Below are 26,261 nucleotides of genomic sequence, written 5' to 3' on the forward strand. Positions count from 1 at the left end.
TAGTCCCAAAGCCCAAATAGTCCCAGAGCCCTAATAATAGGCCATAACACTTTGAGTTGTCCTTAGCTTACAAGCCTGGGGGGATTGCAGCACACAGATGTTATACTCTCTGTTAGAAGCATCCCGAAGCCGTGAAATAAGCAGGTTTGGCTCTAGCTGATGTCCCCAAGCCATCAAAGTGTTGTGAAGTGCAGACATCTGACCTCAGCCAAGTCTGTGACAATTGCCTGGGTTCCCTGTGTAAATTACTGGAAAAAAAGAATTTTAGGAAAGAATGCATATGACCATTTTTAGATGTCTACAGTAGAGTAAAAAAAATGTCATAAGTACCTCTTTTTCTCTATTGATTAAAGAGAGTTGGGACAACTAGTTCATTATATTCTTCCACATTTGATAGAATCAGTCTCACTCCTGATCTGCAGGTGATAATGGTTTGTCTGAACTGCTTTATAAATCCATGTCCTCGATTTAGAAGATCAGGAGCTAATCTCATAGAAGATGTAAGGATCTTCAGGTTAAGCAATGGCATGCCTTTGTTTCCTTGGTGGATTTCTGACCTTCAAACCAGTGCATAGGTTCCTTATGTGGGAAAGCTGGGTGCCTCAGGAGGCTGGGGACTAAGCGGAGGACACGCAAAGCACAGGCTGTATCTGAAGTTCTTTCCTTCTCCAGAGCACAAGTGCCTGATGCAGGCTTGTGAGGAGATGCCTTCATCCAGACTGGAGGAATGTAGGCATATAAAAATTTCTTTCAAATAATTCGTTAAGGATTACTCCTTGGATTTGGTCGTGGAACCAATTTTTTTCCATCAGCGTTACAGGACTTACTCAGAAAGTGGATTTGTTACCCTCCTCAGCTGAAGAAACCTTAACCCACATTTCCCTCTTCCTTGGAGAAAACAGCGGACTGTAGGATGGTTTGGGTGGGCACTCTCACACCTTCAGCTGTCATGGGCAGGAGTTTCTCAAGGCCAAAGGAATGAAGCCTGCATGGCACTACAGGTTAACGATCAGGGCATCCCTGGCGCTCAGTCCTGCCCCATAAGATGTTTTATGAATTTTGGAGTAGATAGATATGGATTCAGTTAAACTCAGGATGAACAGTAGAAAGAAAAGGGTGGAGGAAGTGGGGGGAAAAGGTTTATTTGCAGACTGTCTTTAAAGTCATATGGCAATACCATAGCTGTGCCACATGCCTGGCCCTCCCAAGGCATATGCTGTCCCCATCAGGAAACATCTGGGCTAATAAAAGCCATGCAGTATCATTGAGCCAGGTCTTAGTTACGCAGAGGCATTATCCATGACCAAATCATGGATAGTGATATTAGTCACTGACTTTGTAGGGAGCAATTTAGCCCTCATCAGCTAACTTTGTGATGGGTCTGCTATGCCTGTGTGCAAGCATGAATCCGTGTTTATATATATGGCATTTTTATAAAACAACCAGTGCTGAACGTTATGATGAAACACTGTGGGCATAGCTTGAGTAACTGGTAGAGTATTAGCCAAAAAATTAGTTCTAACATAGTTTTTAAAGCAAATCTCATTTTCTTCCCTAAACAAAATCAGGAGATATTGGTTTATTATTTACAGAATAAATAAACGTGGCGCAACTGTCTTCTAGCTCTTACAGCTTGCATACGTGAAAAATGGTTGGAGCTGGAGCAGGGGGAGTTGTAGCCTGTTATTTTTAGGAGTGCCTTGTGTTGCACTTCATTCTTTTTCCAGGGCTGTTCCTGGCTAACTTTCCCATGAGTTTTTAACCTCTTGCTCCTGTTCTCTTATGTAACAGGAAACAGGCTGACAGGAACAAATAAAACACAGCCTATCTGATAGTCACACTCAGAGGAGCGGTTGATTTAGTTAGCCCTGCCTTCATTCCTCCAAAGTAGATACATTTGGAGATTCGGATGTGCCTCAGCTCCTCTCCAGTTGTTTCCCAGGAAGCAGCGACTTGTTTGTGTTCAGCAAGCGGTACCAAAGTACCGCAAATATGAGAAAACAGATGCATTTCTTTTAAGGTTGAAATTTGTGGCGGTGTCATGTCCTGGGATTGTGGATTTAAGTATCTGTTTGCTCTTTCTCCCACCCTTAAGGCAGGGGTTTTGTGCAAGCTTCAGGGAAGAGATGACATCGGACGGATTGAGCTGGTCCAGAAGCTGGCGAGAGAAAACTGCCACTTTTTGCAGACGGAAAGAAAACCACTGGAGAAGGCAGAACAAGTAAGACATTTCTTGTTTGGGTGTTTTGTTTCTTTCTGGTAGGGGAGGGAGATTTAGGTCACAAAACTGAAATAGCAAAGCTGATGGTCAGAAACCAGGGCACAGATTAGTCATGGAGCTGTAGCTGCTCTCCTCTGGCATTTACATTTCTCTGAAGTGCATTCAGTTCAATAATTGTCAACACACTTAAATTATTACGTTGTCATTAACTGTCAGTTACTATTATTAATATCTTACACACATAGGAATTAGCAGATGATTTCAGGATGCTTTCTACCAAATTGTTGTTAGTGATTATGAAATATTTGGGGTTTAGGGTGTATTTAACTAATGTATAAGTTATATCAGTGCTTTAAATTGTCTGAAAATTACTTTGCTGCTGGTACATTTGGAGGCAAGTATTGGCCGGAGCTTTTCATTGTGAATTAAGAAGAATGGTCTGGGTACGAAATTCAGCAGTTTCTTTAAAAAATTTGTGTTTTCAACCAAAGGCTACACTGAAGAAAACGGCATTATGTTTAATGCATCTGAAAGCACTTATTCAGTTGTTAATAACTGGATTGAAAATGCACTAAAACTTGACTGCTCTGCTTATAGCACAATGTATCCTAATTTTGTTCTCCTGGTAAAGATTTCTATTCTGATTGCATATTCCTCTAAAGGTGCCCAGGATAATAACTGCAAGAAACAACAAAAATCCCACCTAGTCCTCATGTGTCTTGCTATAATGTATATGTTATTTATTCCATTTTCTGCTCACTGGACAGTAGAAAAAAGGCATGTCCTTTAGAAAAGAAATACTTTTCAGCTCATCAGCAAGCTCATTCATTCTGAAGTAAGGCTGCACAAAGGAAAAGAGAAAGATGAAATCTTGTTTCAGAGCTTCATGCTGTTCTGTCCCGCAGCATATAAGCTCTAGTCTGGTGTAGTTAAATATGTAATTGTATCAGTAGGTGTGCACGAGGGAGGAGGGTAATTAGCCAGGCTCGAATCCCTGAGATTGAATTGTTCCTCAACTGATCCGCTAGCCATGGACATCTGGCAGAATTTCCATATATCTTTAAACTGTATCAGCAAAGTGCAATTAAAAGTTTAGGTCCTTAAGTAACGATTTTAAGCCAGGGAAGGTTTCTAATTGTGTTTCAGGATTTGGAAGCAAGATTACAAATGCTGTGGGCATAGGGGAGAGGGGAATGCCGGGACTGATACTCCAAAAATTCAGTGGATATTTTTGCTGCTTACTCCAGTCATTGCAAAGGGTGATGTGGTGTCAGCTGCAGCTCTGTAGCTGCACAGATTACAGTACAGTTCCAAAAATGGAAAGGAAAGAAGTGCTCAGCTTTTCTTCTCCCTTGAAAAGTATGGTACTTAGCAATTGCTGCTATTTAGGAGATGAGTGACTTCAGTTTAGCAGGAGCTAGAGCAAGCTGCTCCTATCCATACTGAGCAGTATAATGCAGCAGTTACTGCTCTTGGGCAAGGACGAGCCTTTAGACCTAGGAGGTGGCAGGGAAGAGAAATGTTGCCTGAGAGACTGCAGAAGCACAGGTCATTCCTCATGTGCCCTTTATTTCTGAGTGGGGAGCACCTTACAGCTAGTGCTGGCAGTAACAAGTTGTGTGCTCCTCTCACCCTGTTCTGCATGTTGCTGGTTGTTGTAGGGTAGGGGGTGATGTGGCTCTTTCCTGCGGTCCAGGCAGCCCATGCCCAGATGTAAGAGAGACTTGCAGTCCTCAGTGCGGGTGTATTTGCTAAGCCCCCAACCGGTGTATTGATTTCATTAGGAATAGTCACCAAGAAGGCATTACCGAACATGGGCAAGGTCTGCTGTAGGGTTCTCAGTTTAGCTGACTCAGGTAATTTACTTTCACTGGAAAAAACCCACACTTTGTTGTGGTGAGGGCGGTGGGTCACATACGTTCAGGAAGATGTGAGCTTCCATCCCTTCCTCTCCCTCCCTTCCTCCTTGTGCTCCGAGAGCGGCTCTGGCGCATGTGCAGGTGGCAGGATTTGGCTGGCTGGGCAGAGTTCGCTGCTCCGGGCAGCTGTTCCCTCTCTTCTCCGGGGAGAAAAGCAGCAGGCTGGATTGCAGCGAGTACTGCTCGGATGCGGGCTTTCAGACCTTCCCGTCTCATCCTGCAGCTACAGAAGTGATGGCAGATTCATTGGCATCGGCTTACTGCCCAGTCCCTTGTGCTCACTGTAAATGTTAGAGGAACAACGTGTTCAGGGTGTGCTGTCCTTACAGAATGATGTGTAGCATGCCCATCTTTCTTTTTTTTTTTATTTTTAAAAGCATACCTTACTCTTACATTACTTTCTTAGAAACACAGGCTAATGGGCACTTGATGTAGGCAGTAAAATGGAGCGGCTCTGCGTGTTCTCCACAGGACCCTCATTTCTCAGCAAGTATCCCTGCGCTAAAGCTTTCACCAGCTTTCCCTCCTGGGGAGCTCAAACTGTGCTTTCACGGATGATCTGCCTTTCTCAAAGGGATGGTGTTCAGTCTGTAAATGAGACGCGTGAACACCCTGCCAGGCTTCTCTCCCTGCCGTTCAAGAGCCAGCTAGCCGGGCTGGCCTCCTGGTGCCCATCTCAAAGCAGAAATGGTGTTGGTTGGCAGGGCTGTGTGTTTCAATAAGCCCAGGGCAGTGTTGCTGTTCGAGGCTGGAGGCTTTGTAATCCGTCTGGAAGTAAAGCTGCTCTTTCCAAGATGGCCAAGGGGGAATTTTTGCCCAAAGTGGAGTTTTGGTTTGTTGTCCTCTAGGAATATGCAAAAATAAAAACCAACTTGAACACAGGGTTAGAATTGTGCATATGCATACTTCCTATCTACATGTGCTGTGTCCCACCCATGCAAAAATGTCAGGGCAATAGAGTTGTGGCTCCTCTGTTGCTACCTACCCACTGTGTTTCTAAAGCAGGTCTCTTCAGACTAGACCCTCACATGGTTTTCCAGCATTAACAGAAAACACAAATGTAGTATGATTGGGCTTTGCTGATTCTTGTACTTTCTTTTGAAGAAGGAAGAGCTCTCAGCCTAAGTGAAGAACTGAGTACCCAATGAACCCAATAGCTTTTTTCCTACACAGTGAGTGAGATGTGGAGCTGCCTGGGGAAATGACTCTCTTTGTAGCATTCCGAGCATGATGGGGAGCTAGGCTGTGAGGAGGACTGGTGAGCCCTCCTATCATTCAAATAAATAATCACCATCTTCATCTGAGTTTGAGGACAGAACTTCATGACTCATATAGGAAAGGCAGATGACATGTGGATGCACGAGACCTCTGGTCTTCCAGAGGTTTTCGGGCAGATAAAATACCTAATTGTATTCTTCAAGGTGTGGTGTTGGAGGCTGTGGTCTGTGGCCCACAATGGGCAGGTGAAGCACAGATTGCTTTGGGTCGCTGGTTCAGAACGAGATGAAATTTAATTATTTTTTCTCAGAAAAAGCAGATGGCCTGGAAGAGCGAAAATATGTGACAGCTGGATGGTTCACTGGAGGAAACAGCTCGATTTGGAGCTATGGTGGCAGAGAGAAGGGATTCCCTCAGTTAGGACGTGTTCTGGAGGGTATAAAATTGGGGTATATACGTGATGAGTTTGTACGTGCATACATTTTTACTTCATACTTTAAGCTCCCAAGTTCATACTGCTTTTGTTTCAGTTTCTGGTATGCTATCATTTCTTTTCAGATTCATGGTCTGGATAAAAAAGTGTTCTGAAAAAGTCCTATAATTTAAAAAGGTTTGTGCACAAGCTCTATTATAGGTGAGCTGCATTTTTGTTTCTGGCACTGCAAGCTTGCTGTGACCAGATTAGACTGGTATATTGGAACTGGAGGTTTTTCTTCTGTAGCACACAGTGCCAGCTTCCTCTCTGGTGAATATAATGTTTGCAAAGTGCTCTAACTGTAAGAGTGCTCACAGACTTGTAGAGGAAAACAAAGCTAAATTACAGTGATTTTTTTCCCCATTCCCACTTGCTAATGTGTTAGAATAAGGTTCTTAATTAAGACACTGAACCTACCATATGTGTTAGGTTTCCTAAAAATTCAGTTTTGCTAATGAGTAGAAAATAAATAGTAGTAAATAAGCTTCTAAATAGGCAGATAAGCTTCTGCTCTGTGCTGTTGCATTCCTACAATGAGATTCAAGGTATTGATAAATAAATAAAATGAAATGGTTGTCTAAAATGCACCGAAATTATTTTAATATCAAATATGGGCTAGAGTAAAAATAACAATGCCAGCTTGCAGTTCTAATTTTATCATTACATGCAAATCACACTCATAAGCCTAGGGAAATGTAAAACTGGATATTTGTATTTTTACATTATTTAAAGATTTCATTCCCTTAAAACAATTGCTGTGACAGAAAATAGATTAAAAATCTGTATTGAAATATTCAGCTATAAAATGAGCTTGCTTTTTTGAGAAGTTTGCTTACTGTTAGTATTAATTGTAATATAGAAAGCAAGCTCAGTATGTAAAGCCATTTGAAGTAATTTCTCATAGCTTTTTTGTGCTCAAGCATACATCTGAGATGCATTTGAGACATATTTGCACTAAATCGTATTTTGTTGGAACTCCTTTTAAGCAACTACAGGCTCAATTAAATAATGCCTTTGTAATAGACATGATACTGTTTGTACAGTATTTCCAGTTATTATTTCAACAAAGCATTTCACTGATGAAGAAAATCACATCTGTTTATAATGTCATTGTCTTAGCAAAATTGTAAAAGTGCTTTGCATCTCAGCAACATGGGGAAAATATTCTTTAGATCATAGTACCGTTTTCATAGTCCGATCAACTGAATAAGCTTCCTACAAACTGACACGAATGTTCAAAGGAAATTTAAGATTCTCTAATGTGTTCATTAGAGAACTAAAGAATATGAAATAATTTCTTCAACTATATAAATTATATTCTAGGCTGGGGCTCTTTCAGTACTTCCATGCATCAGTGGGGAGGGGAATGTTTCCTAAATCCACCTTCTAATCCCTTTACAGATTAATGTATATATTAATTAGAGTTACATACTGTTTAAAAGTATATAAGTACATACAGCTTGAATGTACTGAGTCTGTGAATTAGCCAGTTCAAGATGAAAGAGTTATATCGTAGGGGGGCAGGTATGTTTTCAGAAGGACAACAGATACTGAAGAACAGTTTTGTTAATTTACTGGGTACTAACTTTTGTAATCAGTGGTCTCATTAAGAAGACAGATGATTTGCTCATTGAAGCAGGTTAGTGGTTGGGCTGAAGCTGTTAAAAGGCTTACAAAAGAAGATTAATGATTTAGAGCCTGGGGTTGTATAGATTACTCACGACCGAGGAATTTCTTGAGGAAATTCCAGCCATGACACATCAAGGTTATTTTAGGGTGCACCTACCTGTCCAGCTGGACGCCTGCAAGGATACAAGAATGAACGTCAGGACATGTCCAGAGCTGCAGTTTTTGTTAGCTTAACAAAGCCATGGCCTTGCGCTGATGTACCGTTGACTTGATGGTCAGTAAGCAGGGCTCTGATGGAAAAATATTTCTTAAAATGATGATGTTGAAAGACATCCGAATGCAGTCAGTGACTGAAATCTGTGTTTTACTTTTTAAAAAATGTTGTTGCTGCTTTTGTTTATCTGCTCTAGCTGGGACAGATCTAATGGATAGCTTAAGTGCAGATTTAATGCGTTTGGCTTTTGGAGGCTATTCTGCATCTTTTGCACAACTGTGCATCAAGTGAACGTAACATCTATAGCACAGTTTTTGCAGAAACTTTCATGGCTTGAATAGCCATGAGATGGTATAGATGTCTGAAGTCATTGAAACAGAATGGATTTAGCACGTCAGCACAGGAGTTCGCTATTTCCCTTCCTACCTCTTAGATCTGCCAGTGTTAGCAAAGAGAGCTGTACCAGGGTAAGGCGATAGTTTGCAATTTTGACTTAGTCTTCAACTACAAGGCAATCAAAAAATGAGTCTATCAGTGAGGTTGTCAGTTTAGAGCTCTGTGTTGAGTAAGAGTAATTAAGAGGTAGGTACATGCTTGCTGTGGAGGTAACCTGAAGTTCAAGGTTCTGGTCTGAATCAGGAGGAACAGGGACTTGAATCTAGTTCTGTCGTGTTCTGGAGAGAGCGTCCTATTCCAGACAGTCGATCTTTCATCTGCTGGAATGAATACATAGCCCCAGGTGATCACCTGTTCTTCATAAGCCAACCTCTCTACCTTCTGATAAGAAAAGACTTCTGCAGGTCCTAGGATTTTTTTCAGTGCACAACAGGCACAGGCATCTTTTTGAAATGGAAAAAGTTTGCCAGAGATAAGGATCCTCCTGCTCAGATGTAGGACTGGGATCGTTTGGCTGCTAGGAAAAGCTTTGTTTCAGTCTCTTGCAACACTTTTGTTAAAATCATAAGAAAAGCATTTTTATTTACCCTATACTTTTAAGAGGACTTACTATGCCTTTTGTTGAGTCTATTTAATGTGGCCAGAGTTTTGGAGAATGCCCTCTTGCCAGGAGTGAAAAATAACGGTGAGATGATATCGTCATTTTTCCTGTAAAAATAAAGCACTTGAGAGGAGTCATGCTTGTGCTTACATGTTGTGTTGTGAGCACAGTATAGGAACATGTCGAGTGGGAAGCTCACTCTTTTCCTTTGAGTCAAGTTATATGTTCCCATAATACTTTCTTTCCTCCAGATGCTCGGCCTACTGTTTAAAAGAAAAGAAAGCCTAATTTGCTCCTCTTTGATTTATTCTGTAACATTAAACTACTTTGTATAGAAGGAAATTCCACATGCACATTTTGCATGCTGGGCTTTCTTTGGTGTGGAAGGTGACTCATTCTTCTATCAGACAATACCTTAGCTACTGGGCTGAAAGGGGTAAAAAGGGCATGTGGTATTTAGCAGGCTAAAACCTGCGAGCCAGAACACTGAATTTTTATTTTTGACTCCATCGGTTATTTAGTATGTAACCTTCTTCAGATCATGTCACTTCTCTGCACCTTTGTTTGCCCAGATATAAAATGGGGTCTTAAACATGTAGGACCTTGAAGGGGTGCTATAAAACCTGCAGTGGTTAATGAATGTTGATGAATTGCTTTGAGATCCTTGAGAGGTGGTTTGGAGAACCCAGCAAGCTGGAAGTGGGTTGGACTTTGAACTGCTGAGGGCCAGGCTGGGGATATATTTTAAAAATGTGAGCAGAGTTGTGGCAAGGCCAAGCAGTTGCAGTTGCTGGTGCATTCTCTGGGTCCCCAGGCATCGCTTCCATGGCTGTGCTGTTTGGCAGCATCCCTGCCCCAACTGCCTGCCCCCATCCCTGGGCTGCCCCGTGTTGTGCTGCTCTGTGAAGACACACAGGGAATAATCCAGCTGAAAAATAAAATAAATACGCCTTTCTTGTGGGGTTATTTTCCAACTGGATCAGTTTCCCTCATGGCACAGGGATATGGGTATGGGGTGGGAACGAGACGTGGTGTCAGGGACGTCCCTCGCTGGCGAGAGCTATTCTGCTGCTGACAGTGAAACACAGCCTTCCTCCTTTTTTCCCCAAAGCCTTGTGACTTACCAAATCCAGAAACTGAGCTGCGTCAAGTTAAATGTCCTTGCATTTTTTTGGTTGGCATAATTTTGATCTAGATCCTGTGCTTCACCATGTGGCTTCATGAAGGCTTACATGCACAAAGAAGGGGGTGAATGATGAGTGGGGTCAGCATCCAGGAGCAGGGAGAGGACAGGAGTGCCCTTTTTCCTGGGCAGTGGGACTACACAGTTCCTGGTAGCAGCAACACTGAAAACATGGTTCCTTGGTTCTGCCTTCTGCTCTGTTTATCAGTGTGAAAAGGAAGAGAAACACTCCAAAAGCTGTCAGCTGCAGGTTGTCACTGTCCTCAGCTTCTGTGTTTCTCTCGAGATTCTGAACCACTTACCTGCTTGTTTCTAGACTGTCCAAAAGCTTACATAAAATTAATCTATCATTTTCTCCCTTTAGAGAAGTAGAAATTACCAGTTTATGAATTCCAAGCACCTGCTCTAATGTTTTCCGGTTTTAAATTTACCGTTCTGTCCCTCTCTTTGTATGATCAATACATTTGATAACATTCTGAATGTTCTTTTCTCCATTTTTCTGGATGACTTACGACATCGATAAACTCCCAGTTATGCTGATAATACAGTGCCTGTATCCTGCTTCTGTACAGTTACTTCTACGCTTGTCCTCGGAGCTCTGAATAACAAAAGTGCCTGGATCTGTCTGTCAAGTTACAGATTTTGTTATCTAAATTCGGGAAGATTAAAAAGAAAAGTTGATAATGCTTTGAATAGGTACCACGCAAACTTAAGCCAGGAATTCCAAGCAGTTTCTGAAATACAGGAGGAGTAGTTTTGTCCTTCACCTTTCAGTGGTGCAGATCTTTTAAAGTCATTTACTGTTTTACTAGCCTTTTCTCTTGGAATTGAAACCAATCAAGGACATCTGGCTTTGGCTCATAGTGTGGACCTGGCTGAGAAGAAACAGCCAAGATAAATGGAAAACTTTGTTGATAAGCCAGAAGCTGATGGCTGTCCACCACATCATCCTCTTTGGAAGCTGCCTGAGATTTGGTTGCCTGCCCAGAGATGAGAGTCATGTAAAAAGGATTCTGTGCTTCAGGTCTCCACCCCCCCGCCCCCCCTCACCCCCCCTTTTTTTTTCCATTCCTATCCTCCCAAATAAGTTCAGGAAGAAGCTTCAGTTTCATTGAAGTGGAGATTTGGGCCATTAATGCAGAAGATACGTGGCTAGTGTCATTAAACAGGTGATCATGTTTCTACATGTCAACCTTTGCTCCTGTTTGGAGTAGAGACTGCACCAGAGCAAATTCTGTAGTAGGATCTGCACTCTGTGCTAAGGTCAGCGTGGTTCCAGTGGCAGGATGCTCTGGAGTCGGTCAGGACACCTTTGATTTCAGGCATGCTGTGCTGGCACCACAACCCTCCCCAGCTGCCAGAGCAACCTAGCTTTCTTCAGAGATCTGACAACCTGTGTCAGGGAATAAATGCCACCAGCATTTGTCAGCATTTGTTCCTTCAGGCAGGCTCTGGAGACCACCTGCAGCATGCCGGTGTGAAGACTCAGCCTTTCCCTTACATTCAGCTGCCTCCCCTGTACCAGAGTCAGGTTATCTGCACTGAGGGCTTTTTGGAAAAGGGGCAGTTGCAAAGTGTCTATCTCTGCCTACATTGCTGAAGCTTCCTCCACAGCAAGAAAGGAAGGACAACTTGACCTTGTATTTTTTTGCAGGTTTCTTTTTTCCCATGATTTATTTATTTTAATGATGAGACATCCCTTAAATCTCCAAATGTTGTCCTTTTGCTATGGCCATTCTGTCACTCACTGTGCCTGCATTTTAAAGCTTAATTCAGCTCCTGCTGATGTTAATAGGTGTTTTTTGGTGAAAGCAGGGTAGAGCCCTTAGGGTCCAATGCTTCTGTTGCACCATAGCCTTGAAGGTGGTGGCATTTTGCAAGATGTGCTTTACACATGGTCACCTGTGGAGAATGCTGATTTGGTAGCAGTTAATACACCACTTGCATTAATTTTTCCTGGTTGTATGTGGCAGCTCAAAGAGCAAAGGAATGAAAACCCAGGCTATTAGTGGTATTTTTGCTGACTGTCTTCCTCTAAATCAAAGCAGGTATTCCCCTCTCCTTCCTCGATTAGTGTTCCTACCGCTGTGTGCAGCACCTCCTATATTCTAATTCACAGCACGTGAAAATGAGGTCTCAAGTGCACATGCATGGATTTCGTTTTAACTACCCAGCGAAAAGTTTTAATTAGATGTTTCATGTGGAAACATGAAACGGGGTTTGAAATTAGCAATGACCTTGCGGCCTTCCTCGAATATATTTTCTGATACCATGTGGCAGGCAGTTTCCAGCTTTTTTTGTCAGTGGCTGGAACGTGCACATCTGAGCGGGGAAGGCTCTGACGTGTGGGAGCGGCAGCAGTTACTGGTTGCAGGAAAAAGTACTTTAGCGTCATTTGGTGACTGGGAAAATAATAGAATGACCTAACTCAGGAAAATCATGAGTAGCAGCTGGCATTTCCTTTAACAGCTTGCTGGAGATCAAACCTTAGATGGATTTCCAAGCTCCGAACTAGGGTAAGCCCTGAACAGGGGGTGATGTTGAACTACACAGACTTGTTTGATCAAGGGGAAGGCATATAGCTCACATCCCTTGCTGGCTGTGGTGTGCATCAGCTCTGTCCCCTGCCATCCTGGCTGACACTGCTGTCTCACCTGGAGTGGCTGGACTGAGAGCATCATCCCTTAATTTTTCTCTGTTTTCTCCGGGAGGCGAGGGGAGTAGACCTGAGCATGCTCTATCAGGAGCAGTGTTTCTTCTTAGCCCAGTGCTGGGAGGAACAAAGGAGAACCTGCTCTTTTGGTAGAGTGGGAGACAAGCACAGAATGTGAATATACATCACCTTTTTGGTTTGCTTGCAGTACCACAGTGTCTCTTTCCTTTTTAGAGGCACTGATATTTATCAAATGAATACAATATCCGTTTAGGCCTTTTTGGCAAATACTTTCAATATTGCAAGTAGGGGATTATTCACCACAGGAGCCTTTAAAACATATATGTGGATACAACTACAGCTGTTACATCGATTTAGTGTTTGCAAAATACGCTGTTTGGCCATATTTAGCAGGTTAATAGAGAGAATTGATGTGGTCTGGGTCAGGGGAGAAGACACTAATCAGAGCTGGCTGGAGCAAAGAGTTCTCACATGCAAAGCCTGGTTGTTCAGGTTTCAAGCTAAAAACCAGACACGTTCAGGCCTCGATTTCCATGTGTGGATGGTACATGGCTGGAAGGTGTGCCGCCACTCTGGTGTTGTCTCCTCATGTGTGAAACCTGAGTCTTTTCAGTGGAATCAACACATTGATTCAGTCTGTCTAAATAATCTGTCAGTCTGTACACAGTACCTATAGCGAGCTAATCATTGGGCTGTATTGATTTCTCTTTGGTTTCCTAGATTTGATGAACTTGTGTAAAAGAGGCACGTGGCTTCTAAACAAAACTCCCTTTGCAGTGAGCTCTTTAATCCTATTCCCCCGCAGAGGCTGAAGTAGTAAGTTAAGCCTGGGTGGAGGATTGTCCTACCCGCTTTATCCTTGGCATCGCAAGATTTTCCAGAGGAGTTTGAGCAGTGCCCAGTGGCCCACTGGGAACCCATCAAATCCCGCACATAGCAAGTGATAGCATCCTGCATCTGGGACCTTTCTCAGGATTTCGCCAAGGATATGGCAGAATCCTCCTCCACCAAGGAACTTGGGGTGCTCTGGTCCCCCAGTTCTCCTTCTGTAGAGATACGCGCCTATGTGCGCATGTGCCGTATGTATTTATTCATTAAACAGACTGCAAACCTTGCTAAAAGCAAAGCTGATCGTTTACAAGGACTACTTACGGAATCTTTTTTCACATTGTAGAAATAACCAGTCATTTACACACAGTCTCAGTTGGTAACATAAAGAAGCTGCTTTCTCCTGGTGCCCCATCTGTTCTGACACTCCTCTCCTCCTCCTCTCTTCAGATTGCATCAGGTTTTCATCTAGCAGTTTCTGAAAAGTTTCAATCTCCTTTTTAGTTCTTCAGATCAAAACCTGAATCTCAGGCATCACACCTGAGACCCGTACAAACTTCTGTGCCCCTACCTTGGGGACGTCAGGGCTGTGAATGTCACCTTTCCCCTGCTCTCCATCCAGTGCCCGCTGACAGAAAAAGTGACAGATGCAGGCTGTCTCTTCACTGGGTTATCTTGCAGATAACTCTTTGTAGGTACATGTTACCCCTCCCTGAAGAGGAAGGGTGGGTGGTGGAGTGGGGGTGTCAGACAGGGACTTGGGAGCTCCCTGTCCTGTGCAGGCTTCCTCTGAGACCTTGGGTTAATGACTGAATGTTTCTGTGCCTCATATCCTTGTTTGTACATGGAAGTGGCGCTTCCCTGCTTTCAGGAGCACTGTGAACATAGGCTCTCAGGACGCTCTCCCACACTGATGTGGTGTTTGAGTAGTTAGGGTGCACTGGCTGGCTGAAGGATCCTATCGATAAGTTGAAGCATCTTGCCTTTTAAAGTCTGAACAGATTGCTTCAGGTGACAGATTTTTAATGTGGGGCCCCCAAATCGGGTACTTTCTTAAAGGTGGCCTTTATTTTTTTTTTCCCAGAGGAGCAGCTATAGCCTTCATTTCAGGAGACCCCTAAAAATCTGCCTCTCTCATTTCATTTTAGACATTTCCTTGTAGGAACCTATGCAGGAACTGAAGGAACATGTTCCAATTTTACAACAGAGCTGTGGGTATCTGTGCTAATTTGTGTGGGATCCGCAGCCATCCACGGAACAGAGTTCCTCTGTTCTTGCACTGGGTGGCCGTATGCTCCCTGTAATTCGTCTGTTCTCACTCTCCCACCCTCAGCTGTCACACAGACACACATATGTGTACATACAGATATGACTCTCTCTTCCCTGGTGCAAAACTTAGTTTTGTACTATGTAGGAAAAAAGGCTACAATTCCACTACACCGTTTTCCTTTTCAGCTGCTGTAGCAATGCCCTTAAATTCTGCCTAATATTTACTGGTTAATCAATTGACACATACTGTTTTCATTGCAGTGACATGTAAATAGTAAATATTTGTATTAGACAAAAGCTATACAGTAAATCATGCACATAACTGTTGTTTTAAAATGCTATTAGTTTTTAATTTGTGTGATGTTCAATATGTATTAAGGATCCCCTAAGAACAGAATCAGTAAAAAAATAACAATTTACTCATTTAATTACGGTAGAAATCCATGTCTTACCTGCTGTAAGAAGAAATAAAGGTTTAGCATTCGAGCAGAAATATCAACAAGCTGTAAAAGTTGCTTGACCATTAGAATGCAAAAATTAACTATGAAATCACAGGCATTTGCATTTTCCTTGTAATTCATTAATGCTGCGGCTTCTGTATTCCAGTGCTCTTGTGCATGGAAAAGATCTGCGTGAAATGGTTGGGTGCCCAGCCTGCTTGAAAAAAATCCTGTTGATTAACATCTAATAATACTTCCCATTCTGGGATTCTTCATTTGGGCAATTTTGCTAATGCAGCACAATGTGTAATATCAATATGCCTGTACCGCTTTTGCTTGCGTAACAAATAATTTGTTCCAATCCTTTTTACTTTTTTTTTTCCTTCTGATTTGCCATGCACAGGTTAAGTGCTTGCTACAGCAAAACTTCTTCGCTTTCCTACCTTAGACAATATATTTAATGAACTTTATCTGTATTGCATTGTTAAGGGCAAGGAGCTAGGAGCTAGCTCTAAATAGACTAGGGCTTTTACAAAAATGAAAGCCCCAAAGAGTTGCTTCATCATGGGAAATCACTGCCAAATGTCGTGTGAACTCTTGCTTTCCTGGCACACACAATGCAGAGAAACATTTTCATTTTTAGCATCTTGACATTCAGCTTTTTGACTTCTATTGCTTTACCACTTTTTAGTATATGAATATTTTCCATTAAAATGCATTGTTATGCCTTTGCTTATATTGAAATAACAATTGAGATAATATAGAGATATAGATAATTAGAGGCTTAGATCATGCTGTACAGAAACATCTTAATCAGATCAAATAAAAAACTGCATTTTATTTTTAGCATAGTCTATTTTTTAATAAGCTAAAGCTTAAAATCTGATGAATTGGCAATGATTTTTTGATTTGATATTCAGAAAGAATGCGTCCTGAATACTAAATGAATGAAAGTTACTGTGGCCTATCATTGCTGTGTTTTTTGTTTTGACCTTGAAATCTGCGTTAGTTTAGTATTTTCCACATTGCTAACCTTGAAACACAGTAATTGGAAAAACAGTGCTGAAGGTTAGCAATGCTTTTACTTCAGTTATCACGGGGGAACAGTTTGAAGTTTATGGGGGTGGAGGGGAATGGTCTCCAAGATCTTCATATAGCCTGAAAGTTCTGGTGACAACAGCACTTCAAATTATCATTATCCTAAAAATGTCCTTCTGTGCCAGGGAAGCCTCACATAGCTAAAAGGAAAGGTGACTGGGGAACGGGGTTTAAGGAATGTCAGGAGGATGGGGATGCCCGAGAAGCTGCTAATCAAACCCTTTTGTTGCTGTGCAAACATATCCTCCTGCATTGTGGATGTGTGTCCTCACAAAATATCCTTTGGCACAGCATTGTTTTGGTAGGTCAGGTGAGTACCTATGTGTAAAGGTTATACTTATGCCAAGTAAATGCTCGTGAGCCTATTGTCCCCCTCTTTGCTCGTTGTTAACAGGCAGCCGCTGCGCTAGTACAGACTAAGGGCAGATGAAGAAACATGCTTTGCACAGGGAGAGTTTCCTCTGGAATAGATAGAGGTATAAGACAGAGCCAACAGGGTTTTTTTGTCTTTACTGAGTGGGTAGTTACACTGTAAACAGCACATTCATTCCTTACACTGGAAAAAAAAATCCTAACAGAGATCTTCAGGAACATTAGATTGTGATCAGTTTCGTTTTAAGGGAGCAGAGGAAAATGTAAGCCACTTCTGCTTAGGATCACCTGAAAATATCATTCATTTTATCAAAAATCTAACAGAAACCTAATGTTTTAGATGCCTAGGATTTTAAAGACTTTGTCTTCCCCCCCCCCCCCCCCCCCCCCCCCCCAATCATTGCGGTCTCTGTGTTTCTGATTGCAGTCTCCTAATCCTCCAGTGCCTGTCTTAAAATTCAAGGCATCCATAAGGCACAAGTTCTCCTGACCTAGTGCTGTAGTTATGATGATGCATAAAATAAATCATTGCAATTACTGAGGCAGTCTCAAGCACTTAGTAACTCAGGCAATTGCTTCTTGAAACATGACTGAACTGAAGAAAGGATCATTAGTTATTTCCCTGGAGTACTTGGATATTGTAACCCTCTCCACAGGGTTCTATTAGGGAGTTAAGACCTGGTCATTTGTTCACACATCTCATTTTATCTTTCCTTTACTCAAATGCTCTGTGACAGCTGATGAATTCTACAGCATGTCTCTTCTTCACCCATGGCATCTCCTTACCTGTCAAAGTTCAGGTCAAATAGCAAATGACCAACAGGGTGGGAAGGAAGAGCCCAGCAATGACAAAGTAAACAGGTTTAGGAAGTCATTACTGGAAGGACTTACGAGATAGGGTGACTTTCTGAGACATATGACATAAAAATAATTTCCTGAGTAAGGAGGAGGAAGTTGGTTAGATGAGATCTCAAGGTTATACACAAAAAGAGTATAAACCTGTAGAACGCTATGTAACTTGTATAAAGCTATGAAAGTCAGGAAGGAATTGAAGCCTGAAATGGGGGAAGGGAGGTCAGGATACATGAGAGTTTTGATATTTCTTGAGTGACATCATAGGTGTTCGCAGTGTCTGAGTAGTCCGTACTATGCTGTCTGATGGTAATGGGATGTGGCGTGAGGAAGAGAATGGGATCAGGAGAAGATACGTGCCAGTGGACATTTGCATCCCCAAGTGGAGCCCTTGCTGGTTGAAGAAACCACTAGTGCATGCAGTGTGATATCAGAAGCTGGCAAATGACATCACAATGTGGCTCTCTATCTCTCCCTGTAGATAACACCACTTCAGGTTGCTCAGGAGGTCAAGAAGGAGGAGATATTTTGAGGGAGGAGAAAGGGAGTGATCCAAGGGAGATTACTGACTTGGGAATCTGGTGTTGATGCTGCTCCTTGTGGTGAATGAAAAGGATGGGGAAGGGAGCCTTGTGTGGGCATGATAGTGGCTGGAGAAGAGCTAGAAAAGGGCAGCAGGGAAGTATAGTCAAAGCCCAGCTACTGATGGATATTTGACGCTTTGTGGATGGGACTGGGAGTAGAGCAATATGCTTTGAGGGGGTTGTTCTGGAGAGAATTGTCTTCATTAAATGTGGGGAGGACAGGAGGCCCACTCAGGGAAAGGGTGTATGTTAGCTGCTGCTAATGCCTGAGCCCGGCAAGACATGCAGCAGCGTGGCTCAGGGCTGATTCAAGGGTAGATCAGATGTCCTTGTTTCGGGGCGGCAACATCCATCAGACGGGTGGGGCAGATGGCTGGAGGCGGTAACAGCTCCAGCTGCCCCAGCGCGATGTGCTGATGCACATCTGGCAGCTCTTCACGCTGTCAGGAAGACTTTTTTTCTAGTGCTGTTGTGAACAGTCTTCTGATGCCAAGGTACAAAGTGAGTTTCAGAGATACATTCTGTCATTTGTAAGGTTTCACAGTCTTGATTGAGGCAAATCCTAGAAAAACATTCAATGTTTGATCTTTTTTTCAGTATTTCTTCCTATTCTAATGATGGATCTGGTTAAATTACCCCACATAAAAATAAGATTTTGGATTACTTCCATCAACTTTTTGTAGAAGAGACAGTGAAATCTGGACTATGCCACACTTCTGCGCATGTTCCTCCACAAAGGAGCCATTCTGTGCGGAGGAGGACACACAAGCGCACGGATGAGTGTTTACTCAAGATGCCTTGCATCTCATTGCAGATACCATGTGATTTATCAGTTGCCATGGTAACAATGCATTTTTTCATTCCATAACTTGAATAAATGTTGAGATTGCCCTTGGTATAACTAACTTACCTCCCTCCTAAAGTTGGGCACGATTATATTATCTAAAGAAAGCAGAGAGGAAACTCCTGACATTCATACTGAAATAAATTTTTAGAGCATATAGTTAGTTAATAAGCAGGTACATGATTCAGTCTGGAGCAAAATAAAAGTAATTTAATATGTTGTTATTTAAAATCATAAAATGGGAGCAATATAAAATGTTACTTCATAATGTGACTGGCATTGTATATTTTTCTGTAATTTTTATTGTTGTGACACTTTGGTTTTCTTCAATACATTAAAATTTAATTAAATTTATCATTTTATAGTATTCTTTACATAGGCATGCAAGAAAACATTTTTATTCTTTTCTTTGTCATAATCTTGCAATAAAATTTCTTTATTTCTTGTGTTTCAACTTCCACTTTTGAATGAATTATTGCTGACAACAGCTGGTTAATTGTTAACCCGCTCTTTCCCACCCCCCCCACCCCCCTTATTCTTTTCTTTTTTACTTTTGATAAATCTGGGCAACAAACCTTGTACCAAAGCAAAAAAAAAAATTGGAGCTTTTAATTTGCTCCTGTGCATGTAATGTTAGAAAAAAAGCATCCTGTATAGAAGCAGCCAGATTTTTCTCATTTCTATAGTAGACTATTCGTTGACTCAGTGAGCATTTTATCCTACAAAATAAATGCAGAATCAAATCTCCTGCTATTAGATGGAAGGCATGAGCTTTATTTTTCCTTCTAACTCCTTTTTCCTTTCTTTTTGGCAGCCTTATTGCATGCTCTACACATTGCTCTCTCCTTAGGATACATTATCAAGTCTGCGACTGATTAGTGGCTTATCTATTTTTGAACGATTTAGATGCATGAATTAATTAGCAAGAAAAGAACCATTAGAAAGCATTAGTAAAAAGGCTGGTCATTTCAGGCTATTTTGGAGGGAGTTAAAACCATCATCCAGACCCAAGAAAATTAGTCGTAGTGATTCATGCTTTTCTCAAAAGAAATCACCACATTATATCTAACTTAATTGAAAATAATGATCAAAACAGAGGATATAAACTCTAGTTTGTGACTTCTACTGTTGGGCTAAAAGTTAAATAAATTGGTTTTATTGTAAACATTAGCTTTGGATCTTTTTTTACTCCTTTACTCAGTGCTTTTTCACACTTGCTGTTAGAAGCCTGTGTTAAATGTCCGTGCATTTGAGAGAGTTTGGTTCTGGAGTTCCTGAGAATGAGCTCGAGCTTTACATAGTATTCTCAGTTTTAGAGCTTATCTTAAGCCTTTTGCGAGGCCAGAACCAGCTCCTGGCCTTTGCTGTGTACTCTCTCATGAAAAGTCATCTGCGTCCTTCTGTGAGCGTAGTGCTTCAGCAAAAAGATATATGCCTTGTAGTGATAAATGTAATGAGCAGCACCTCAGTTTAACAGACAAGTTTTAGTCTTCCTAGTTTGGAATTGTGCCTTATAAAGTGGATAATGTATATATTTAATTTCATGGGTTTTTTTTAATTAAAGTAATGGCACTGTCAGCATTGAGAGGTGCTGTGGACATAAGGCAAGAGACAAAGGTTTCTCTGGCAGACAGAAAGTGGATAAGTCAGTTTTTTAAAATAATATTTTACTTCACACCAAGAATGAATTGGAGTGAAAGGCAAAGAAAGGGATCAGCAATCTTGTCTGTTTGACTTAGAAGTTTTATGTGTCCAACACTGGTAATTAGAGCAATGTAAGGCCGACAGTGTCATATATTTACTGCCATCTCTCTTCCATGCCTTCAGGAGACCTTATTTATCACTATGTCCATTATAAAGGTTGTAAGGCCTTTGTACACGTCCTTACCAAGGTGAATATTAGTCTACGTTAAGAAATTAAATCAACTAATGTTAGTGAGCTATCTTCTGCAGTTTTCATTCTTGTGTGAAAGCTGTATGGGGGCTGCTGTAGAAGCCAAGTTCCAGCCCTGTTGGATGCTAATCAAGTTGTTATCTAGGTCCCCTCATATCCCAGTAATTTCTTGAATTTCACCCTTCTGATGTTAAGATTATTCTCAAGTATAACTTCTGTATATCTAGTCAGTCGTCTTCTGTTCTTCTTTCCCTGAGGCATATGGCAATAGTAGTATGTGTTATCAGTCCTGGGATATCTGGGTTAAGTCTGCAGTCCTCCTCAAATCCTCGGCAGTCCTCCTGCAGTTTTTATATCATTTCCCTCGTGCTTGTCACTGCAGCTAATGTTTGATCCACTGCCACTGACATCACCGGAAGACAGTCTTTCGTACTGGGGGATTGAACGGTTGCTTCATCTACACATGCAAGGAAGATGTGTCTGGTGCTTAAATTTTGTCCTACAAGAAACTTTACGTTCTTGGGGGGAAAAAAGTTTCCATTTTGATTCTGGTGAAAATAATACAATTGCAAAACTCTCTTAGGGCAGAAATATAGTTTTAATTTTCCTGCCACTTACTCTGGAAACTTTGGAACCTGGACCTCCAGGCTGTAGCTCCAGGCCCGATGAGCTCCTGGAGGGCAGGGGATGCAGAAGCCCTGCCAGCCTGGGGCAGGCAGTATGTGCAGGCAGTGGGGGGAGCCCGGCAGACTGCTTTCTGTTCAAACCGACATGTTCTGGCACTGTTTCCATTGTAGTGAATCCACATTTTTTCAGTAGGAAAAAAAGTTGTATTGGAAAATTTCCAACCAGCTCCACACCCCACCCTATTGATTGCAAGCCCACTGGAAGGGATGGTTGGCACCTGCACCTTTTGTTCTACAGTCACATGAATTCGCCCTGGTGTGGTGCACGTTTTTCTACAAATACACATGCTCTAGGCCTGCAATTCTTCCATATCCCGGTATTTTTGAAGGAAGTGCTGCCCTGCCAGCTGGGAGAGAATGATAAGAATATTAATACTGTCCTCAAGTCTTTTGTCTCTCTCTCCCCACTCCCTCCTCCTTTCTTTTTCCCCTCTGCTTTTGTATGGTTACAGAGAGAAGGTCTCCTAGGTTGTCCTTGCCAAGGTGGTAGCTCTCTGTCAAGCTGTCAAACTTATCTACTAATAGCTATGAAGAGCATGTGCTCCAAGAAAGGGAAAACTGAAATGCATAGCCTTCAGTTGTCTTAAAAAGACATTTTTCATTATCTGACAAAGAGTTGTGGAGTGTTAAGGTTATGATATCATCACTTCGGTGGTTGTGACACCAGTAATGGGTTTTTTCATGTTATTTTAGAAAGTGTGCCCTTTTCCCTGTGTTAGATATATTGCTTCCTTTCATTAAAACCCAATCTGTAAAAGTGCTCTCACCTTAAACGATGGTATTTGGAGGTAACTGTGGCCCAGTCAGGGGTACGGACAATTCAGTCTTGATTTAGGGCATTTCTTGTCACTACCCTGCCGTCAAATGCCGTGTGAGGCTCCTCTTCTCTCGCTCCTTTTGTCTTTCTTGAACTACACAGATTTTTCATGTTTTTTTAAGTGGCCTGCGCAATGAAACCCCAGCCTTGCCTGCGGTGGGACCACCGCTTGGGAACATCACGCGACTGAGCTTTATTTTGCCCTAGGACCTAACCGCAGCCTTTCTGCTCACATAAGGACTCCCGTTTAGCAGTGCCCTATTCCCATGAGCGGTTTCTTTCTTCTTAGTAATAGGGAAAGCAGAAATAATCCTACTCTCAGCAGTTTCGGGATTACAGGCAAAAATTGAGTTCCTTGATGTATGACTGTGTAGGGATATTAATCTTTTCCCTGATGCCTGTTGTCTGTCATCTCTGTCTTACCAGCACTGTCCTTTTGACCCCTCTACAAGGGTAACTTGTTATTAACGTTGCCTTTGCCGCAGATACTCGCTATGCAGATGACAGCACCAACAGTTTTTCTAAAAGGGCTTATTCGGTGCATCATCGGATGTGATATTCAAAATCAGTTTCAGCAACAAAGGATTTTGATGGGGGTTTTTTTGTGATGTGGCTCGTGCTCATTTTACCACCATTTGCGAAGTTGATAAATTCAGAGGCAGTTGTGTTGAGCCGAATGTCACCTCTTTGTTGTGCATCTCTGAGACAGATAGCTCAGCGTGAGACGACCGGCAAGTTTTGGTACGATGCCTGGGTGCCCGTTGTTGGGAGAGATGGTGGTCGAATCATTTAAAGCATTTTATAGTTTTATAGACTGGTCAGAAGTTGCTGAGAGCCAAAACAAAATCACTGTGTAAGCCATTTTAATTTTTCAACAGTGGATTTCTGTTTCTCCCAGTATACTGTAGATTAGTGCACGCTTACAAATGTAGATTTAACAACTGCAGAGGGAAACAAAAATATTAGACTACAAAGAAGAACTGGAGAAAAGTTCATGAGATGAGAAAAATAATAAAATGCAATATGAATATGCTACGGGCTGTATTTTATAGTGAAATAAAATAACACAGCCTTATGTGAGATTTTTTTTTTATTCTTAAGAATTGTTATATGAAAAGCTGCTGTTGATGTTCCTGCAGTCCTGTAAGGTAATTTTTCCCTTCAAGTGTGGAAAAAGTAGTGATCATGCAACTGACTACGAAATAGGCAGTCCCATTTAAAATGTTCCGTGCTGTGTGGTATTTTAAGTAGAGGTAGAACAGTAGCTGGTTTTTATTTTGTTTTTTCTAGAATAAAGAGAGGGTAATCACTGCAGAAAAAATACCAGTTTCCTCCCTATACAGCTTGGTTAAGCTGTGCTGGTGACTTTGAAATGCTTTTCTCCTGCTGTAGTTGAAAGTCAATCAAACTCATTAATAAAGATTTTGGTCTCTTTCGGAACACAGCAACATATTCTGAGATGGATTATCCCCACACATCAGAGATATCGTCGTCCATCTCCACTTTAATTGTGCTGCGTTCATTTCCATTTTCTTGTCAAATAAAGGGGAATAGCCTGTAAAGAATAGGGTAATTTTTGTACATCTATTTGTACTTTGGTGACTTTAAATCTAATTCTGCAGTTTCCACAATAACAGATTCCAGGGAAAAACATAGTGAAGTGTAAGCAGGCAATCATCTTTAGTCTGTGATAGATGCTGTCTGAAAGAGTGTCTCTTACAGGAGAAGCTGTTAATTGAATGTTGGGGTTTTTTTACTTTCTTTCACGTTTGTAATATAAATATGTTTGTATTTTATAGCTAGGACTCATCTCATTGTCTACTACTAGCATTGGCAAATGCCTCACATTTTAAGACTTCATTTTCAGTTGCTTCTAAGAGTTGTTGCACCTTAACTGCTTATTCTGAAAGGTGCCTGCCTTAGCCTATTTAATTTTTTAACGAAGAATGCAGCCAACATGGTTCAGAAGCTGCTAAGAGTAAGGTTAGGGGTAAATACTGTTTTGCTATGTTAAAAAAAAAATCTGGCAGTAGTTTTCTGAAAAGCTCTTATGCCCTTATACTTCTGAAGCAGGATCTGAAATCCCTTTGGGGAAGTGTCTTTGGTTTTTTGCCATCTTCATAAATATCCGCCCAAATCTGGCCCAAGTTAGAGACCAAATAATGCAGTTTGTATGTGCTCTGTAAAGAGTTTCTAGAGCTTTGCAGATTAATATTTGAAGGATCGGTAAGCTCTGAGCATGCTTCAGCCTGAACTGCAAAGAGTTTTCTTTACAGCTGTAGCCCTCGGCTGTTACGGCCAGGACCTGCTTGTAGGGTATAATGAGCCTGGATGGAGCTCTGAGCTAAAGCACCTATAACTCTGTAACTTTTGCTGTGTCCAAGCTAGTTGTCAGTGGGCAGGTTTGGGGACCTCAGTGTCGCCACTGCGGCGGCAGGTGCTTCCAGCCTTTGCAGTGGGTACAGCAGGCTCCCACCGGACAAGGATGTTTTGTCTCAGCTTTGACCCAGTCCCCACAGCAAGGCCTCAACATACGCTGAACAAGGCAGAGCTGTAGGGATGGAGCAGGACATAGTAAAAAAAAGGAAAAGAAAAAAAGAAAAAAAAAAAAGAAAAAAAAAGTTTTATTCAAAGGAGCTAAATTAAAGAATACCAGTCAGTGTTTCCCAATTTTCAGACTTGACCTTTCTGTCTTAATCATGTTCTTGTAATTCTTCTTTTGCATGGGTAATATGCACCAGGGATTGATTATAACATCCAAGCAAAAATACACCTGCCCAGGAAAACAATCAGTCTTCTGAAATGAGGATCTTGTTAGTTTGTGGCTTTTGTCCTGCTCTGTCACCTACTTGTGCACCTTCCTTGCACTGCGGTGGAAGCCTGCCTATACTTGTGCTTCTGAGCCCCCTTCCGGCCTCCGCTCTTCTATTTCAGACCTCTTACACGGACGTATTCCCATGTGTGTAGGGAAGCTCCATGGATTCATTGTGGGGGGCAGCGGTCTCCTCTTCAGAACACAAACAGCCCCGGGAATCCTTCTTGTATGCCTTTTCCCGTACCTCTCAAGGGCATGCCCTGGCACCAGCATCAAAAGACATGGAGGCAGAAGCAATCAGCGTTATCTGATTGCGTTGAGTCACTTTTACCAAATTATGCTATGAAAACAAAATGTTCCTGCCCTCCGTAACTCCGAGAGGAGGCAATTTCTTTGTTATTTAATGTGGTTTTGAAGCAGATGATAGCCTGTGGAACATTTGTTTTGTTGCGTGTTGCCCAAAGAAGATTCTCTTTGCCTTTGCGTGGTTGGTTGTTAGCAGGAAAATCTGTCTGCAGACTGGATTTTCAATGCTCCGTTAAGTTTATAGGTGCCTTTATTCAGGTTATCTCTTAATTGCTGTATTACTTCTTTACCCATTGAAACCAACAATGTGGGAGTCCCTCTGGATCTGGGGTTGCCGGGGTAGCTCCGGGTCTGGTCCCTTTTTTAAAAAAGCAGGTGGAGAGATGCTGAAGGGAAGTTCTGGCATTGGGAAGTGCATGTTTTGCATTGCTAGTTAGTGGCGTCCCAGCCTAACAGGCACTTCAGTAATGGGTAAGATAACGAAATAAATCTTTGCACAGGTGTCCTGTTCCATAGAGGAATGATGTGAGAATGCAATTTCTTTTCAATGAAGCAGGCTTCTGAATATACTGTGTCCATTGCAGAGCATACTGGTCTTTTTCTGTTAGAAAGCTGTTAGAACGTAGAGCAGCTTTTCAACGCTATTTCTAGCAGTGGATGTTTCTCATAGGAAGAGGGGAGGCAGCACATTCTGGGTGTTGATTCCTCTTTTAATTAATTAAAAGGTCAAACTCAGAAATTCAAGGGACACGGAAATATCCCTGACTGATACCAAAGTTAGTGGTTGCTTTGGCCAGAGATCAGATTCTTCCCTGCCAATTGCAAATAACCCAGAAACCTAATCCATAAGGAAGCTGGCATACCGTGGCTGTTTTCAATGCTACTCTATGTATCTCTGCTCTCTTCTGCCCCAGTGGTAATTGAGA

The 26,261-nt window shown here is 41.9% G+C and overlaps 1 protein-coding gene across 3 annotated transcripts in view; it reads left to right on the top strand.

Annotated features, from left to right (window-relative positions):
* The window catches only part of RAPGEF5 (Rap guanine nucleotide exchange factor 5), a 174,163-nt gene that overhangs the window by 78,171 nt on the left and 69,731 nt on the right, over positions 1-26,261 (top strand). For all 3 annotated transcript variants that reach the window (XM_082305523.1, XM_082305524.1, XM_082305525.1), the window contains one exon: positions 2,096-2,221. In XM_082305523.1, coding sequence (XP_082161649.1) covers positions 2,096-2,221 — 126 coding nt within the window. The remainder of the gene's footprint in view (positions 1-2,095; positions 2,222-26,261) is intronic.

Source organism: Platalea leucorodia, assembly GCF_965183815.1.
Source record: "Platalea leucorodia genome assembly, chromosome: 1".
In the NCBI taxonomy this organism is placed as follows: domain Eukaryota; kingdom Metazoa; phylum Chordata; class Aves; order Pelecaniformes; family Threskiornithidae; genus Platalea; species Platalea leucorodia.